The 20,025-nt window shown below is 41.4% G+C and overlaps 1 protein-coding gene across 2 annotated transcripts in view; it reads left to right on the plus strand.

The window, feature by feature from the left end:
* Positions 1–13,925: 13,925 nt before the first annotated feature.
* Positions 13,926–20,025, plus strand: part of KCNH1 (potassium voltage-gated channel, subfamily H (eag-related), member 1) — a 676,883-nt gene continuing 670,783 nt past the window's right edge. The window contains exon 1 of one of the 2 annotated variants that reach the window (XM_006834037.1): positions 13,926–14,179. In XM_006834037.1, the coding sequence (XP_006834100.1) occupies positions 14,101–14,179 (79 nt within the window). In that variant the 5' untranslated portion in view covers positions 13,926–14,100. The remainder of the gene's footprint in view (positions 14,180–20,025) is intronic. The other variant, XM_006834036.1, reaches the window with a different exon arrangement.

Raw genomic sequence — 20,025 nt, forward strand, 5'->3', positions numbered from 1 at the left:
AGCAATCACTAAGCCAATTAGAATAAAGCTCTTTGAAGGAATATTATAATTTAATTTAATAATGACATCTGTAGGTAGGAAAACATTCCATTTTCATAGCCTATTTTTCTGCATGTTTAAAAGAATCTTTTAGAGAAGTAATTTAGGATATATATTTTTTCTTTTTGATGCCTCATTATACCAGTAACAATCCATCTCTTTTCCACTGCACTTTTCAAATGAACCAATTTATATCAAAGTTTCTCAGAGTAGCTACTGAAGACCTAAATCATAGGACAGGTACAAGAAGAAATTTTACTTGGAGCTGAGACTTAAAGCAACCTCATGAATAGTTGACAAATATGTTCCAGCCTTCGTGGTAGTGCACAGAAAAACAAAAATGAGCAACAACAAAAGAGACAAAACACACTCTTTAGATGAAAGTCAAAGACTCACAACCAGTTTTTAGACATGACTCACTGCAAAACTCGTCCATGTGATGCCATTTTGGTGAAGACCACACATTCAGCAGTTTGTGAAGCCAGCAAGAGGAACAGGCTTATACAGTCTATACCTGTCTGCTACTTTATGATTTTTCTTTTTTAAAATGACTGTCAGCAGTAGCATGAAGCTCTTAAAATCACATAGCCCCAAACAAGTCAATACATCCACACACAAAGGTAGCTATCACAATTCCAAGCTGTTTTCAGTAAGTTCGATTTATTTTAAGACTTTCCCAAGGCTTTTCTTGAACCCAGTTTAATTTTTCTTGAACCCACTATGAGGAAAGTACTCAAATAAAATTATCTGTGGCCTCTCCTGAATTAGATCCTACTTCCTTTATTGAACTCAGTTTGATATCTGAGAAAAGTATTCATGTAATGCAAATAGGAACTCATTACAAAATTTGAACACCAAATAGACACTCCCCAAAGTGGAAATAAATATGACAGAGCAAGTGGGAACTCAGAGCCCCAGAAAAGCAGCACAAAAGAGTAACTTACCAAGGAAAGGGCATGAATAACTGCTCAGCTGTAAGCCCAGAGAGTTCCACACAACAGGAATGACACTGAAACCTTCTAGAGATCCATCAAGTTCCCCAGGAAACAACTGTTCACAAAGGAATAGGGCACTCAGTGATATTCTTTGGGTTCCACTTCTGACATCAAAAACTGCTAAAAAATATTAAAAACTCAACGAAGTTGAAGCAGGGTTTATTCTGAGCAGGTATTCTATATACACACAAGGAGACCACTCTGATTCCAAAGGAAAGGAAATGGCTCTAAGTAGGAGCAACTTTCTTCCTTATAGGAATGATTTATACAGTTATAGGAGTGAACTGTAATAGTCAATAATTACTTTCCAGAGGAAAATTGAATAAAGCCTCCTAATAATTAATTCTACAGTGTTCTTATTCAAATTTAATTAATTTACTACATGACTTGCTAGGTAGTTACAGAGGGACTTATTAATACTGAGATAGTCTTTGCAGAAAAAGATGATCACAGTGAGTAAACAAAATGACATTTGAAGAGCTGAGGTTAGCAGACCCCATGGTGGGAAAGGGAAAAATCTTGTGGTAACAAGAGTAGATAAAATGCAAACAAACCAAAGCTATCTATCGACTGGAAAGCACAAACAGGAGTTATTACTCAGCTGGAGTTTTAATTCAGAATCTTGCTCGTAAGATCCCCCGGTGCTTTGCTCCTGGATTCTCTGGGGCAGCCAGCTAATCATTTGTGTGGCTCAGCCTATAAAAATTGCTGCGTACAGTACTATAGTGAATGGAGCATTCTTGGCCTGGGGTGGGGAAGAAGTCACTGTCCAAGGCAGGCATAGTAATGATTAGATCTACCTGCAGGCAGGTTGCAATCCAGTGGGTACACCCAAGACCTCTGCCTACTGCTTCTCTTAGGAGACGTCTGCTAAAGCTTTTGGAAAAACTGGGGGTGGGGGTGGGGGTGGAATTTTAGCTTCAAAGATGCTGTTGTTGGGTACCTTCAAGGTGTTTTGATTCATAGCAACCCCAACTGATAGAACAGAATGGTCAAAGTAGGGTCTTTTTTTTTGTAATCGTTACAGAAGGCACCCTGGTTGCATAGTGGTTAAAGTGCTCAGCTGCTAACTATAAAGGTCCGTGGTTTGAACCCACCAGCCACCCTGCAGGAGAAAAATGTGGGGGTCTATTTATGAAAAGATTAACAGCCTTGGAAACCCTATAACGGAAGTCCTACTCTGTTCTATAGATCCACTGTGAATCAGAACCAACTCGACAGTGGGTTTGGTTTGGGGAATCTTTATGGAAGTAGATTGCCAAGTCTTTTCCCTTGGAGCTGCTGGGTGGGTTGCAACACCAATCTTTCCTAGATAAGCAGTTAAGTGCTTAACTTCCATGGTCTTCCTTCTTTCTCTTCTCATACAGTATCCTTCTTCTCACAAGCCCTTGAATTTCTGGCATTTTGTTTGCATAAACTACTTTTAGAACAGTAAAAGGGACCGACAAGGTATGAAATGTATGACCAAAACAACAGGTCAATGAAGAAACTTGTAAATAAGCAATGGTGTGCCAGGCATTGCTCTCATTGGTTTACATTTTTGTTTATTTAATTAATCTTCGTCACAGTGAAGTTAAACACATACTAGAGTAACCTCTTTTTACAGAAATGTTGATTATATAAAATTATACACTTTACCCCATATATTTGAGCTATCTGGTCCTGCAAGGTGGTAATTTATTAGAAGGAAACCTCTTCTTGTTTCATGAAAGTCATAACTAATCCAAAACCTTAGTGGGAGGTGGCAAGGAGAAAGAATCCCTATTTCTGGTTAATCTGGTTAACTTCTTTGTGCCCAATAGTCCAAAATGTAGGTTTTTTCCCCCAACTCCTCTTTTAATCCCTGAGGGAATAAACACCATATGTGAAGGTTGGCCATGTCCTTCTGCTATTGGTCACATGTGCAAATGTGGCTCTAGCATTTGACACAGTTTTGAAATCACATAGAATCTGCCAATTTCCTATAGATCATGCTAAACAACTTATTTGTTGCTTTACCAGAGATGTTTGTTAAACCAGCATATAGCTGTAATAGCATGCAATTAGATGAAGATCTTTTGCTGATATAGGGTGACAAGAGGACTACTTTAAAATATTATTGGGTTATTTGAAATTGTATACAACAGGTTATGGGCCCCCAAACTCTATTTTGTGATAAGTAAAGATGTCTCTTGATAACACAAAAGTTGACAGAAACTGCACTGTTTCTTTAAGAATAATGTTGTTGTTGTTAAGTGTTGTGTAGTCAAAAGTGGAGAGGTCTTTTGCAGTTGACTTGCCCAATGCAATCTGACTCATGTTGTTGTTGTTGTTGTCAGGTGCCACCGAGTCAGAACCGACGCATAGCGACCCAATGCACAGCAGAACGAAACAATGTCCGATCCTGGGCCAGCCTCACTACTGCTGCCACACTTGATGCCATCAATGATGCCACCTGGCTGATGCATCTCGTTGGGGGTCTTTCTCTTTTTCTCTGACCCTCTATCTTACCCAGCATGACATCCTTCTCCAGCGACTGTTCCCTCCTGACAATATGTCCAAAGTATGAGATGCGAAGATTAGCCATCCTGGCCTCCAAGGAGCACTCTGGCTGCACTTCTTCCAAAACAGATCTATTGGTTCTTTTGGCAGTCCATGACACTTTTAGTATTCTCCTCCAACATCACAACTCAAAGGCATCAATTCTTCTACAATCTTCCTTATTCACTGCTGCACAGGAACTTTTTAAAGTGTTGAGGAGCAGAGATGTCAGCTTGAGGACTAAGGTGCGCCTGACCCAAGCCATGGTATTTTCAATAACCTCATATGGATGTGAAAGCTGGACAGTGAATCTGACTCATAGTGTCCCTATATAGGGTTTTTGAGGAGCAGTTTGAACTGCAGACCTTGTGGTTCACAGACCAGTGCTGTCCTATAGCACCACACCAGGAGTTCAGAATAATAGCTAACAATCATATAGTGCTTGCAGTGTATAAGGAAGGCATTGTTGTAATTGTTCTGTGCATATTATGAAATTAAATGTAAGCCTCATAACAAGCTATGCTAACAAAATGGGCTTGATTTGTTATTTCCTTCCTCAGATCGTTTTCTTTGAACATTGAATGTTGTGTAGATGTGACTGAATTGTGGGACCCATCACATGCCTACACTCAATTGCAAGACAGGTTGGCAAGGCAGGTCTGGGTCTTTGCCTTGGGGAGGTGGGACTCATAATGAAAGAAACAATCACAATAAAAGAATGCATTCAAAAGATGCTGGCAGACTTCCTGCAACACTGGAGGCTAGATGAACACCCAAAACTACAGTCCTGAGATAATCTTTAAATCTTAAACTAAAAATATGCCCTGAAGTCTGACTCATAGTGACCCTGTATAGGGTTTCTGAGGCTGTAATTCTTTAAGGGAGCAGAAAGTCTTAGCTTTCTCATGAGAAGCAACTGGTAGATTTGAACTAGTGACCTTGCGATTAGTAGCCCAACTCATAACGTCTAGGCTACTAGTGCTCCAAACTAGCTGAATTAGTAAATAATGTCTGCCTTGAGCATTGTGCTTTTATAATAAGATCTATCTAAGTGGGATCAAACTGACAACAGTAACTAGAAAGTATAGATAGGAAACTTAGTGAGCAGGGACTTTATGTTAATGGGGGAGGAATAATTCAGAGACAAGGGTGAGAATGGAAGGAGGTAATTAATGTCACTGAATTGTATTATTATTGAATTGGTATATGTTCTGCTGTGTATATTATCAAAAACAAAACTAAAAAATAAATAAAAAAATAAATTCATAGTTTATACTGATAAACTGTAACTATGGTTGATGCCACTGTAGAGAGGTATTAGGGAATTTTGTTGTTGTTAGGTGGCACTGAATCAGTTCTGACGCATAGTGACCGTAGGTACAACAAAATACTGCTAGGTCTTGTGCCATCCTCATAATCTTTTCTGTATTTAAACCAATTGTTTCAGCCACTGTGTCAGTCCATCTCATTGAGAGTCTTCTTCTTTTTCACTGAGACTTTACTTTGCTAAGCATGATGTCCTTCTCCAGGAACTGGTCCTTCTTGATAACATACTCTAAGTACTTGAGATGAAGGCTCTCTATTCTCGCTTCTAAGGAGCATTTTTGCTGTACTTCTTCCAAACAGATTTACTTATTTGTTCTTCTGACAGTCCATGGTGTATTCAATATTCTTCGCCAACACTATAATTCAAGTGCATCAATTCTTCTTCAATCTTCCTTATTTATTGTCCAGCTATCACAAGCAGATGGCATGATTGAAAAGTCCATAGCTTGGCTCAGTTCTCAAGGTGACATCTCTGCTTTTTAACATTTTCAAGAGGCCCTTTGCAGTTGATTTGCCCAATGTTTGACTTCTTGTCTGCTGCTTCCATGGGCATTGATTACCACCAGTCAGCTGTCAGTTTGTTGTTCTGTGGTGACTTGTGTGTTGCTGTGATGCTAGAAGCTATGCAACCAGTATTTCAAATACCAGCAGGGTCACCCATGGTGGATAGAGTTCAGTGGTGTTCCCAGACTAAGACAGACTGGGAAGAAGGACCTAGTCAACAACTTATGAAAAAATAGGCCAGTAAAAGCTTTATTGGAACATTGTCTGATATGGTGCTGAAAGATGAGTTTCTCAGACTAGAAGGCACTCAAAATATGACTGTGGAAGAGCTGCCTTCTCCGACTAGAGTTGATTTTAACAACACTGATTGATCAAGCTTTCAGGACCTTCATTTGCTGATGTGACCCAACTTCAAAGTGAGAAGAGACAACTGCAAATATCCATTAATGATTGGAACATGGAATGTATGAAGTATGAATCAAGGCTGTAATCTTTGATCTTCATCAGTAAGTATTTGAAGTCCTCTTTGCTTTCAGCAATCAGGGTTGTGTCTTCTGTATGTTGTATATTGTTAATGACTCTTCCTCCAATCCTGAAGCCATATTATTTTTCATATAATCTAGTTTCTTGGATTATTTACTTACCATACAGATGGAATAAACATAGTGAAAGGATACAAACCTGACTCATACCTTTCCTATTTTAAACCATTCAATATCCCCTTGTTCTGTTCTAACAACTGCCTACTGGTATTTGTACAGATTCTTCATGAGCACAATTAAGTGTTCTGGAATACCTATTCTTTTTAATGCTATCTATAGTTTGTTATGATACACACAGTCAAATGTCTTTACATAGTTAATAAAGCACAAGTAAACATCTTTCTGCTATTCTCTGCTTTCAGTCAAGTTCCATCTGATGTCAGCAATGATATCCGTCATTCCATGTCCTCTTTTGAATCCAATTTGAATTTATGACAACACCCTGTTGATGTACTGTTGCAATCACTTAAAAATTATCTTCAGCAAAATTTTACTTGCGTATGATATTAATGATATTGTTTGATGATTTCTGCACTCAGTTGGGTCACCTTTCTTTGGAGTGGGGACAAATATGGGTCTCCTCCAATAGGTTGACCAATAGCTGTTTTCCAAATTTCTTGACATAGACAAATGAGCACCTCCAGTGCTGCATTAGTTTGTTGAAACATTTCAATTTATATTCGGTCAATTCTTGAAGTCATGTTTTCCACCAATGTCTTCAGTGCTGCTTGGACTTCTTCCTCAACACCATCAGTTCCTGATCAGATGGTACTTTTGAAATGACTGAACATTGACAAATTCTTTTTGGTACAGCGATCTGCGCATTCCTTCCATTTTCTTTTGATGCTTCCAGAATCATTAAATATTTTGCCCATAGAATCCTTCAATATTACATGTGAAGGCTTGAATTCTTTTCTTCAGTTCTTTTAGCTTGAGAAATGCTGAGGCTGCATACTCTTCCCTTTTGGTTTTCTAACTCCAGGTCTTTGCACATTTCATTATCATATATGACTTTATCTTCTAGAGCTTCCCTTTGAAATTTCCTGTTCAGCTGTTTTGCTTCATCATTTCTTCGAGTTGCTTTAGCTTCTCTATGTGAAAAAACAAGTTTCAAAGTTTCTTCTTAAGTCCACTTTGGTCTTTTATTTTTTATGGTCCTTTTAATGATCTTTTGCTTTCTTCCTGTATGATGTTTTTGATGTCATCCCACAACTCTTCTGGTCTTCGGTCATTAGAATCAAATGTATCAAATCTGTTCTTGAGATGCTCTCTAAATTCAGGTGGGATATGATCAAAATTATATTTTGACTCTAGTGAAGTTGTTTTAATTTTCTTCAGCTTCTTCCTGCACTTGCATATGAGTAACTGACGGTCCGTTCCACAGTTGGCCCCTAGCCTTGCTTTAGCCAGTAATATGGAGCTCCTTCATAGTCTTTTCCCACAGATGTAGTTAGTTTGATTCCTGTGTACTCCATCTGATGAGGTTCAGGCATATATTAGTCACATTTTAGGGTGTTTAAAAAAGGGTATTTGCAATAAATAAGTCATTGGTCTTGAAAATTCTGTCATATGATCCTCAGCATCATTTCTGAATAGAAAATTGTCTGTGCAAAGGCATTCAACTGTGTGTATCATAAAAAAAAAACTATGGATAGCATGGAGAACAATGCATACTCCAGAACACGTAATTGCATTCACAAGGAACCTGTATGTAGACCAAGTGGCAGTTGTTAGAATAGAACAAAGGGGTAGTGAATGGTTTAAAATCAGGAAAGGTGTGTGTGAGGGCTGTATTCTTTCATTGTACCTATTCAATCTGTATGTTGAGGAAATAGTCTGTATTTCCTGAGAAGCTGGATTATATAAAGAAGAACATGGCATCAGGATTGGAGGAAGACTCGTTAACAACCTGTTATGTGCAGATGACATAACTTTGCTTTCTGAAAGCAAAGAAGACTTGAAATACTGATGAAGATCAAAGACTATAGCTTTCAGTATGGATTGCACCTCAATGTAAATAAAATGAAAATCTTAACAACTAGACCAGTAAGTATCATGGTAAATGGAGAAGAGATTGAAATTGTCAGAGACTTCAATTTGTTTGAATCCACAATCAATGCTCATGGAAGCAGCAGTCAAGAAACAACATACTGCATTAAGGAATTCTGCTACAAAAGACTCCTTGAAAATGTCAAGAGCAAACACGTCAGTTTGAGGACTAAGGTGAGCCTGACCCAAGCCATGGTATTTTCAATAGCTTCATATGCATGTGAAATTTGGTGAATAAGGAAGACCATAGAAGAATTGGTGCACTTGAATTATGGTGTTGAAGAATATTGAAAGTACCATCTACTTCTAGAAGAGCAAACAAATCTGTGTCAGAATGCTTCTTAGAAACGAGGATGGTGAGAATTCATCTCTCGTTCTTTGGACATGTTATCAGAAAAGACCAGTCCCAGGTGGATATCATCCTTAGAAAAGTGGAGGGTCAGTGAAAAAGAGGAAGATTCACAATAAGATGCATTGACATAGGGCAACAACAGTGGACTCATATTAATAACTGTGAGGATGGTGCAGGACTGGCAGTGTTTTGTTCTGTTGTGCATAGTGTCCCTTTGAGTCAGATCTGGCTTGATGACATATAACTACACTGGAGTCCTGGTGTGGCACAGTGGGATAAAGCTCTGGACCGCAAGGTCAGTTTGAACAAGGTCAGCGGTTCAAACTCATCAGATGCTCCTTGAAAACTCTATCCAGGGTCACTATGAGTCTGAATCGACTCGACAGCACACAACAACAACTACACCACCAACTAAATTTTTCTGTCTTCATGAATAGTTTTTCAATTCTTTCATTTCTAATTTTCAAAAATCTGCCTCTTGTCATAATTCCTTGACCTTACCTTAAGGATTCTATTTCAGTCTTAATTTATAAATATTTAAAGATATATCTTTAAAATGTATCTCAAGTTGTTCCAGTATGTATTGTTCCTCAGTTATCATTTTCTCTGATTCATTATTTACAGTCATAATAAGAAGAAACAACTTCAAACATCCATTAATCAACTGGCTGAGCTCCAGGTTTCAGCAAGACCGGACCCTGGTTACCCTACCTTCCGGCTCCTGCAGAGACAGGCCTTGACAGAAGGCGGCTCCTGAGTCTGAGGACAGGTGAGGCATGCCAACTGAGCATGGGCAAGGAATCAAAGGTGCTAGAGACTTCCAAGACTGTTCCCCTCTTTGACACAAGGTGCGCCTGAGCCGTGCACTCCTAAGACTGGGTTCTACCTGCTCCACATTCTGTGTGCCGCTTCTCTGCCCACATGGGTAATACTAAGTTCTCACAGTGTGACCTGGCTCCATCTCACAAACCTTGCCCTTTTTCGCCTTCCCCCTGTCACTTCTGTTGCTGTTAACTGCCACTGAGTCAGTTCTGAGTCCTAACAACCCTGCATAGGTTTTCTAAGAGCGACTGGTGGGTTTGAATTACTGATCTTGCAGTTAGCAGTCCAGTGCTTATTGTACATACCAGGGCCATACTAGGGCTTCCTCTCACTTTGTTGTTGTTAGGTGCCATCGAGTTGGTACTGACTCACAGAGACCCTATGCAAAACAGAACGAAACACTACCTGGTCCTGGACCCATTGATGCTGCCACTTTGCCAATCCATCTTGCTGGCGGTCTTCCTCCTCTTTAATGTGCAAAATAGTCAGGTAATTTTTTTCTATTGTCATAAATGTGATATGTCAGATAAAGAAATGTTAATGAGAAGTAGGTGCTAACACCTCACTTATTGGTATGGTTAGATTCCATAGATCCAGTTGTTAAAGCAAAAACCAGCCCTATGATCACATTACCTCACCCTCTCACCTGTACTGTGAACATCCTGCTGGGTCTCTGCTGAGGTCACCTGGCACCACTATGGCTCCCACATCTCCTTAGGAGAGCTCAGTCCCCACTGCCACATTCAGGGGAGGGCCTCCCAGAGTGACCTAAACCCCACTTCCTCTCTGTCTCCAGGCTTCTCTCCTCCTGTCCTCCCCACATTTTCAGGATGGGTGTCTCGACCACGCTATCAGTAACCCCTGAATGCCCTTAATGTTTTTGTTGGGGCAGAGGGCCCTCTGTGTGTGGGCAGGAGGACTTGGATGCTGTAGGGGGAATCACCCTGCCAGCCACTCACCTGAGTACATCCCTGACTCTTGCTGGGCAGCCTTATCCCCTCTCACCGCATGTTCTTATGAGAAGTGACAGTTGAGATCTTCCTCTGAGGCTGTGACAGCCAGGCCTGGTCTTTGCCCTGGATCGGAAACTTCAGCTGCTGCTGGCCACTCAGTCACTGACCCTACCTCCACCAGGGAGCCCACCCCACTCATACCTGTACCTTCCAAAGAGTGGGAACTGAGGAAGTATGAGGGGTTGTACAGGTGCTGGTCAGGTCACCAGGGACTTCAGCTGTGGGGATTTGGCCCTGGGCACTGGATTGCCCCGTCTCAGGCTCCTTGCTGTACTTCAGGATTGGGAGCTGGGACCAAGCCCTGGGTCCCTCTTCCTTTTGTAAAAGATCCTTCCTCTTATGATAAAAGGAAATGAGAAAGAAAGATAAGAACTTTGGGCACCTTATAGAGATTCTGCAAACGTTTTAAAATACCTAATAGGAACTCTGGTAGCGTAGTGGTTACGAATTGGGCTGTGAACCACAAGATCAGCTATTCGAAACTACCAGCTGCTCCGAGGGAGAAAGATGAGACGTTCTGCTCCTGTAAAGATTTACAGCCTCGGAAACCCTGTTCAGGGTCGCTCGCTATGGGTCGGAATCGACTCAACGGCACATAACAACAACAACAATAGGTTAACTGGAGTCCTGGTGTAGTGCTACTGGATAAGGTCCAGCACTCAACTGCAAGGTCAGTTTGAACCACAAAGTTGGTGGTTTATACTGACCAGCCACTCCTCAGAAACCCTATACACGGTCGCTATGAATTGGAACCGACTCCACGGCACTTAACAACAACAACTAGGTTATAGCCACTATTGAGAGTACCACCCACATCACTGTATCCTTTTCCCCTGACTAAGGAGCTCTGGTAGCGTTGCGGTTACGAATTGGGCTGCTAACCTAAGGATCAGCAGTTCGAAACTACCCACTGTTCTGTGGGAGAAAGATGAGGCTTTCTACTCCCGTAAAGATTTACAGCCTCAGAAACCCTGTACAGGGTCACTGTGAGTCGGAACCGACTCCATGGCACATAACCACTACCACTAGCACCACCAGGGGCTATGGTAAGGTATTGTACATGGACTATGATTCTCACTAGGGAGATGCTCTCTGAGAAGCACTGTAGCGATATGTTTAAAATGGAGAACATCTTGTTCTTTTTTCTTATCAGGTAATGTACCAATGATCTGACACGTCTCATCTCAAATGAATATCATTTGTTCTCTTTTTATCTAAACCACTGAACATGAGAGCTCAGTAAAATCAGAAAATTTATGAACTCTCTAAGAGAGTCTTTCCTTCATTCTTTTATCTTCCTTTCACAAGCAGGATTATGAGGCTGCTTGAAGGGTTTTTAACATTGTCAGGAAAAATCCCCCCTTGTACACCTTTGTGCACTAGATAACACAGTCATAAGAGTTTCATTGAAATGAAGTAGGAAAGTGGGCAGACACCAAACCGGCTCAGCACCAAACACATTTTGAGTAAATTCTCTTCATCCAATTATTTGTTATCTCATTTGTAATAGAACAAAGAACCACTAGACGGAGCTAGGGTTTAAGAAATCACAGCTCTAAATCTTTTGACTGATGTGATGAGTAAAAGGCTATCTTGTGGAAGAAGTGCATGGTTGTTTTCATTTCCAAGTATGCAAGCCTTATTGAACTCTCTGCTAACAACATTCATCTGTTTATTTTGTGTCTATACAGGATGAGAGAAAGGGGGGATTTTTGTAATGAGCGAATTTATCTAGTTACTCTAATGATGAGGAATTCTGGTGTGGCGCTGTAGGATAATCACTGGACCGCAGGGTCAATTTGACGCATATGATCAGCAGTTCAAACTCACCAGCCACTCCTTGGAAAGCCTATACAGGGGCACTTTGAGTCAGAACTGACTCAATGGCATTTAACAACAATGGTGTCTGTCTTTGGTATGTTGTTATTAGTTGTTGCTGAGTAGATTCTGACTCCCGGTGATCCCTATGTGCAGAGTCGAATTGATCTATAGGGTTTTCAAGACTGTGATCTTTTGGAAACAGATCATCAGGCCTTATTTTCAAGGCTCTTCTGGGTGGGTTTGAACCCCAAATTTTCCTGTTAGCAGTCCAGCATTTAACCATTTCTGCCACCAGGGGGCTTGAACCTTGATGTAACACTTTAGTGTTTACAGTGCTGGCTCTATACCACCTCATTTGGCCTTCACAGCAACTCAAGAGAGATTGGTTGGGAAAAAAATTCCTCTATTTTTGAGGCTAATAAACCGGGACTGGATGTCTTTGGAATACATGTCTTAGATGGTAAATTCAGATAATCGAGTTTCTAGATTCAGTTTTCATTTCCCCCCTATATTCTTCGGTGGTGCAGTGGTGCTAACCAAAAGGTTGCTGGTCCATGGGAGAAAGATGTAGCAGTCTGCTTCTGTGAAATTTCTGGGGCAGTTAGTTCTATTCTGTCCTATAGAGTCACTGTTGTTGTGGGCCATGGACTTGGTTCTGACTTATAGCGATCCTGTTAAGGGTTTCTGTGAGCTACTGGTGGGTTTGAACTGCCAACCTTGCAATGACCAGTGAGTCTGGTGCTTATCCTACAGTGCCACATTAGGGATCAGAGGGTCGCCATGAATTAGAATTCATCTCGACAATAATGGATTCGGGTTGTTGGTATATTTTTCTGCTAACTGTTGACACAGCCTGAAACGAATGAGAAAACAACAACTATAAATTCGTTCCTTTTATAAAACACAAACTTAGTCTCTGGTCACATCCACTGGGGTATAGGGAATATGCAGCTAGATCTTGTCGGAAACCTTCCGTGTGATTTTTCAGGTGTGGAGACAGCACCCCAGCCACAGCTGGGTTTATCAGTGAATGCTCAATGCAGTTTGGGAAGCTGTCCCTTCCCCAAGCATTTGTCCTCAGAGAGAATCCCACCCTTTTGACATTTGTCTGGCACGTTGTTCCTGTTTCTTAACCAGACACAATGATCTTAGGGGATTGTGCTTCAGTTAAAATTCGTTATGTATAAATGCAAACACTTTCTTGACCTTTTGGTAAAGTGTTCTTGAGTTAATAGTAAAACTCAGGTTAGTCAGCCAATTTATCAAACAGACAAACCCTACATTTATTTGTGTTTAGATTTTTTTTTTTTTTTTAGACAAACAAAAAAACGACGACAACAACAAAAAAACCCACTTCTGGAACCGGATCACCCAGTCACTCTGCAAATCCGACTTCTTAAAATTTCAATTTCATTAGTTAAGTAAGAAAACGATGGCTAAAGAAACAGGCTAATGAAATCTATGGGAAGGTCAGAAAATGTCCCAAGAGCCTCAGAAATTCCAGGGACTTCCCACTTAAAAAAGTGCAAAGGGAGAGGATTACACCATCGTGGTCCCCCAACATGTAGTGTGGTGACTTTGTTCAGAGGTGACTCTACTTCCACCAGAGGTAAACCCAAGGAAGTGACTTCTAAAACTTTCCTCTTCACCCACCTGGGGAGCGTCCTGTTGCATTTCCGAGATGTGTCCAGACGATGGCGCTGCCACCTCAGCCTTAGCGCTTGGCCACCCGCCGCTTCCCCACGGCTAGGGGAGCCTCCTGTTAAGCGTCTCCCGCAGGCAGCGGGGGGGCACGAGTCCGGTAGAGGGCGCCGCCGGCCAAGGCGAAGAGACTCCCCCTCACCCCCGCCCCTGCCCCCCGCCCACCCGAAGGCGGCTGCAGCGAGCGGAGCCGAGTGCGAGTGCACTGCGAGGCGGGCCGCAGGGTGGGAGGCGCGAAGAGGGCTCGAGGGTGGCTGCTGGAGGGAGCCGCCGCCGCTGCCGCCGGTGCTCGCCAGGATTCCCGCGGGGCGCATGGGGCGCTTCGAGCCGGGATCGCGCGCGAAGAACGCGCGCAGCCTCCTGCTGCGGTGAGAAGCCGCGCTGGGACGCCCCCAAGACCGCAAACTGCCAGAAGGATGACCATGGCTGGGGGCAGAAGGGGGCTGGTGGCCCCGCAAAACACGTTTCTGGAGAATATCGTCCGGCGGTCCAATGGTAAGAGATGCATTGGATTTCAGTTAGCTAGATTTTTATCCGTGTCTTTATTGCAGACGCCTCCTGACGCTCCAAGCCCGCAGATGCAGTAGAACCCCGAGCTCTGCAACGAGCCGTGGCACGGGCGCCGGGGATGCCACCCGGAGCATAGGGCTGGGAAAGGTGGGCAGGGCGGGCGGGATCTGACGGTTCCCATCCCAAGAAGAGAGCTCTCCTTTGAGGCCCGTCTCACACCTTCTCGGTCTCGTCTCTGGATAGCATGACAGCTGAGGAGCCAAGTACCGGGAAAAGTGATGGGAAGCTGGACGCAGCAGGAGCGGCAGCGCTTTCCTTGTCCGTACTGCCCACCCCTTCACGAAGGCTCTCTGGCCCTCGGGTAGCTCTCAGAGCCGCCTCCTGTCCCCAGAGAGAGCCAGCTTTAGAGACCGGCAACTCTGGGTCCCTACTCCCCCTGGATGGGAGGTTGCGGCTGCCTCCACTTTCCATCCCTGTAGCTAAGAAGTCCGAGGGACATGGTCGGGTGTGGGAGACTTAGGGACAGACTCCTGACCGTCAGATTCCACACTATCACCACCCTGAAAACCTCCCTCCCCTTTCGAGGTTAAGTTAAAGCTAGCGCACAGGGCAGATGGTTTTCCTAGACTTAGGTGGGAATTGCAGGACACAGGTGGAGAACTGGTTTAGCAGTCACAGGTACAAACTTGCTTTTTTTCCTATCTTCTGAATCCACAACAGTGTTTTATTCCGTCCTTACATATTCGCTCACCGACAGATTCCCCACATCACCAAGTTTACAGATCTATCCATTACCTCATAAACTGGTACTCAGCACTCGCCTGGTTCCCTGATGGATAAGAGCAGGGAGGCAAAAGTCCTAAGAACAGCGATGGAAATGGAACAATTTCAAACGCCTTTCGGACCACAGTGGAGCGACTCGACCAAAGCACTTGCAGAGCAAATAGGAGAAACCCCATCACTGAAAAGGACAGGTATCCTGTTCATCAAAAGGTTAAAATGAAAGCGAACCAAAGAGACAGATGGCATTCTTCCTTGAGCGAATTGTGCAAACACCACCTTGTCAGAGCTTTAAGGAGCTTGTGTTTAAAACTATGAACTTCCATTTGGATTTAGTTTAACAATCTAGGGGAAAAGGACCTTAAAAGTAGCATATGCTACTAGTAATAGGGATTTCGGTGACTCTGTAGGACAAGCACAGGACGTTGGACCACAAGGTCGGCAGTTTGAGTCCACCAGTCGCTCCTTGAGGGAAACATGAGGCTTTCAGCTCCTGCAAAGATTTTAAAGCCTTCGAAACAGGGTCGCTATGAGTTGCAATCGACTTGACTCTACCATACTTAACAAAATAATAACAAAATGCTACTAATAAATTCTCCTTGATTAAAAAGATATTTAAGTTTATCTTAAGATAATCAACTTAAATGGGACAGCAAATCATTATGTATTAAAAAAACTTTTAAAAGAAATGACCATTTCTTTATAGTGTGCCCCTTAAGAAGAATTGAATTGAAGGGTATGTCTGGTCAGTCATCTTTCCCTTAAAGGTTTTTATGGCTCTTAAAGCAAGGTGGCAATAATTACCTGAGGATACAAGGGGATGTTAATTGCTACATGAACAGCTGCAATGAACTTTTCTGTCATAAAAATGCTGGAGATGCTCATGAATTTTGACATAAATGCACTAAGAGTTATTGTGGTATTATTGCTATTGTTGTTGGCCTGTTAGAAGGCATGGAGACATTTGCAAATTGGGGTATTCCATTGCCAGTGACATCAAGTTTCTCATACATCTCAAGAACAATCCCACTTTTGGGTAAAGATGAGATGTCCTTTAATTTAGAGTGGAAGCCCCATATCAAATCTATACAGCACATGTGTACATTGCTGATGTTAGGTGCCGTCGAGTCAGTTCTGACTCATAGCGACTCTGTGCTGTATAGGATTTCCAAGGAGTGGCTAGTGGGTTTGAACCACCAATCTTGTGGTTAGTAGCCCAGTGTTGACCCTACAGCGCCACACCAGGACTCTACACGTGAGGTATATATGAGAGGTATATTGTATACAAATATGAAATTTTGAGTGGAGAGAGCAGTAAGAGAATTTTGCATGTTGTAAACACAGGGTTCCTTGGGTTTGTAGGAGAACTTTTAGAATCATGGAGCTGAGAAGGCAGAATACCATCTAATTTAGTTGATTTTCTTAAAGCCACTTCCTCTCTGTCAGCATATGTAGAATGTCAATAGAGTAAGTAGCCAGGAATATTTTTAGCAATGGGAGTTTAGTTTCAGCACCAATTCCAATAGCTTGATCTAAATTAACCAATCATCCAACCAAACAAACATCAACAACCAAATCAAAACATCTTTGGGGAGTTGGACAAGCTTTAAAAAGTATTTATTTCAGAAGAAAAGTTTCTGGTGCTGAAATATGGGATCTACCTTTTTAATGTTTCCCAAATACAAATGGAAAAATGTGAGCCCTTAGAAATATCAATGCATTTACATTATTTTATGGAGATAGGACAAGTTTATTGATTTGTCTCTTCCAAAAATCCACAAGTCTTTTTTTAAGACATTACAGTACCTAAACAGCATTTTGCTTTTAAGTAGTAATACTTTGTTGTTGTTATTAAGTGCCGTGGAGTCAGTTCTGACTCATAGCAACCCTGTGTAGGGTTTCTGAGGCTGTAAATCTTAACGGGAGCAGAAAGCCTCATCTTTCTCCTGTGGAACAGCTGGTAGTTTCCAACTGCTGACCTTGCGTTTAGCAGCCCGACTCATAACCACTATGTTACCACAGTAGCTACTTTCTTCCAGTGGTCTCATGCAGTGTTATTGTTCCTTTTCTACAGATCTGAAAACTGTGTCCTTAGGTGTATCAATTATTCAAGGTGGCAAAGCCAATATTGCTGAAGTCAGGGGTTTTTTTGTTTTGTTTTGTTTTTTTACAAAAAGAGTTTATCACAGTCCTTCCTTTCAGGCTTTCTGATTTACACTTTGAAACAACTTTCATCATCCTTAAAACTAACAAACTACTCATAATATGTTGTTGTTGTTAAGTGCTGTTGAGTCGATTCCGACTCATAGCGACCCTGTATAGGGTTTCCAAGGAGTTGCTGGGGAGCTTGAACTACCAACCTTGCAGTTCAAATGACTTTGCAGTCTGATGCATTATCAATGAATAATAGGAAAGACTTTGTTTTGGAGCATTTGTATATCTTAGTTACTATGTTCTCTACATCCCTTTTCCCATCATTGTATATAGATAAAGGTACCAAAGCAAACCACTTTCCCCAGATACTTGAGGGCAGAACACATGAGGCCACAAGCTTCTTGACTCCAGTGCCATGTTCTTTATGGTAGATCATGCAGCTACCTTGCTAATATCACCATTCTTTCTCTCAAGAAGCATAATTTCCCCGTGGAGATTAAATAACATGTTATAACAACTTTTGGCTAACAGCCATGCTACCATATCCAAACAGAGTAACAGGGTAAAAGAGAAGCTAATTATATTTTCAGGAAGGGTGGTGTTTTTACCTTTATCAATTGTTTAGTTGGTGGCTAAGGCAGGATAATGAGTACTTACATTTGTGTGGCCCATTATAAAGCACCACTTTACTTTCTGTGAGACATCACCTTTAATCTCATAGCCTGCAAGGAAGGTATAATACCTTCAGCGGGTTAAGTGATTTACCTACAGTTAGTTAGGAAATTAGTTGGAAAAGGTAGTTATAGGTAGATTAGGGACTAGTCATCAGTTGTCATTGGTTTATTCATTAACAAAGATTTATTGAAAATGTTTATTGAACACTGATGATACAGTGGAAAATAAGAAAATCTCTTGTACTTGGAAAAAAAAAAGTTGTTGTCAAGTTGTCTGTAACTCACAATGACCCATAGGTTAGTTATATCTTAATAATCTTGCCCCTATTTCACAATGTTTCCTGGCTGCAACTCTCTTATTTAAGTTTGTTGTATTTGAAAAACATTTACAAAGTCTTTATTGGTTGATGGAACTGATATCCAGTTGAACTTTACTTGATACTTTCTGAATACCATTTGAAGGAGAGATTTGATCATTATCTGGTTCTTTTAGATTGCTGTAATTAATCAACACAGGTCATTAATAATCTAAGATTTGATTTGATTTTACCGTGAACATGATTCTGCCCATTTAGATCATCTAGCATTCATCTATAAAGGAGCCCTGTTGGTGTCGTGTGTTAGGTGTTAGGTTGTTAACTGTAAGGTTGGCGGTTCAAATCCACCAGCCACTTCACATGCAAAGATTCACTGTCTCAGAAATTCTATGCAGAATCTCTATGAGTTGGAATCAACTTGATGCCAGTGGGTCTGTTCTTTTGTTGTCGTGGTTGTTTTTAATGTACCCTTCCACTGACTTCGTTGTTACATAGTTTAAAACCTCTGGTTGGAAAGAACTATTCCAGAATATTTTTTGATGGTTTCTTAATCTGCAGGCGCTCATGGCTAGAATGCTGCTGAAACAAATAGGAGATCTGTTTTAGGAAGGCTGGCAGATCTTGGTGCCAGGAAGCAACAGAAAATATTACTCTAAATGGTCCCATTCTAGGAAGAGCATATGCTTAAGTATTCAGGAACCTATATCAAGCAATTGTAGGTGCCAGTAAGAATCCAGGCACATTAGCAGGAGTGAATGTAGCACATTTGGGTACAGATTTATGTACATGTATAATTTACAGATTGTTAAATCAGCTGTGTTTTTGTATAGCGTTAAGTTGGTTCAGGTTGTTGATATAATTAGTTAGCAAACAGGAAGAGAGCCGCAGGTAATGTTTGTGTCTCTTCATAGATGTGTTGAGCCATGGTAATATTTATATAACAGAAAGTTGGTTCAAATCCATTGTTGCTCTGAAAGGTGAATGGATGATAATCTAGTTTATTGCCAGTTCATCAGTTTGTTGTGATTTTTGTTGTTGTTTTGTTTTTTTACCTTGTAATATGCTCTAAGATAACCTTCAGCCAAGGCCTAGTTGCCTTTAACTGAAAGCGGCAAAAAGTGAAATTTACTGACTGGTATTAGCTGAGGGCCTGGTGCGGTGCAGTAGAATAAGCGCTGGACTGCTAACAGAAAGGTTTGATGGTTCAAACCCGCAAGTCGCTGTCCTTAGAAATCCTATACAGGGTCGTTAAGAGTTCGAACTGACTTGACGGCACTTAACAGCATGAACATTAGCTGGGGGAATGAGGAGAAAATAGCCTTATGATTTGGCATAAGGCAATAAAGTGTCTGAACTCCATGACTTTTATGAACTCCACTTATTTTAGTCATCTCTTTTACCAAAAGAGCAGGTGGTTCACAAAAGGCAGTCCTTGGAAACCATATACAAGTTTGCTATGAGTCTGAACGGATTCGACGGCATTTACCAACTACCACAATCTTAAAAGAATAGATGTTTGTGAGGAACACTGTAGGTAAATTGAATCTCTGGCTTCATTCTTTCCAACACCAGGTTTTATGATTGTGGTTCATTTCGTAGTGATTCAATCAGTATTACCTTGAACTTCTCAACTCTTCTGCTCCTCTTTAGTGTAGACTAGTTAATGACCTGTGAACCAATATTAATTTATAGGAATCTTTTCTGTACAGTGGGTATTTATCACCTTTGTACAGTTAGGATACTTGGGCCAGGGATTGCTTTTGTTTGTTTCTCTAAGTGGCCACACTTAACTGGTAGAAAGAGAAACAGAATCACAGAAGCTTAGGTTTGAAAGGAAATTCCATACAATTCCTTTTCCAGTGTTTGAATTCTCTCTAGAAAATCCCTCCCGATGATTGCCCAGCTC

This window comes from Chrysochloris asiatica, unplaced genomic scaffold (genome assembly GCF_000296735.1).
Source record: "Chrysochloris asiatica unplaced genomic scaffold, ChrAsi1.0 scaffold00009, whole genome shotgun sequence".
Classification (NCBI taxonomy): domain Eukaryota; kingdom Metazoa; phylum Chordata; class Mammalia; order Afrosoricida; family Chrysochloridae; genus Chrysochloris; species Chrysochloris asiatica.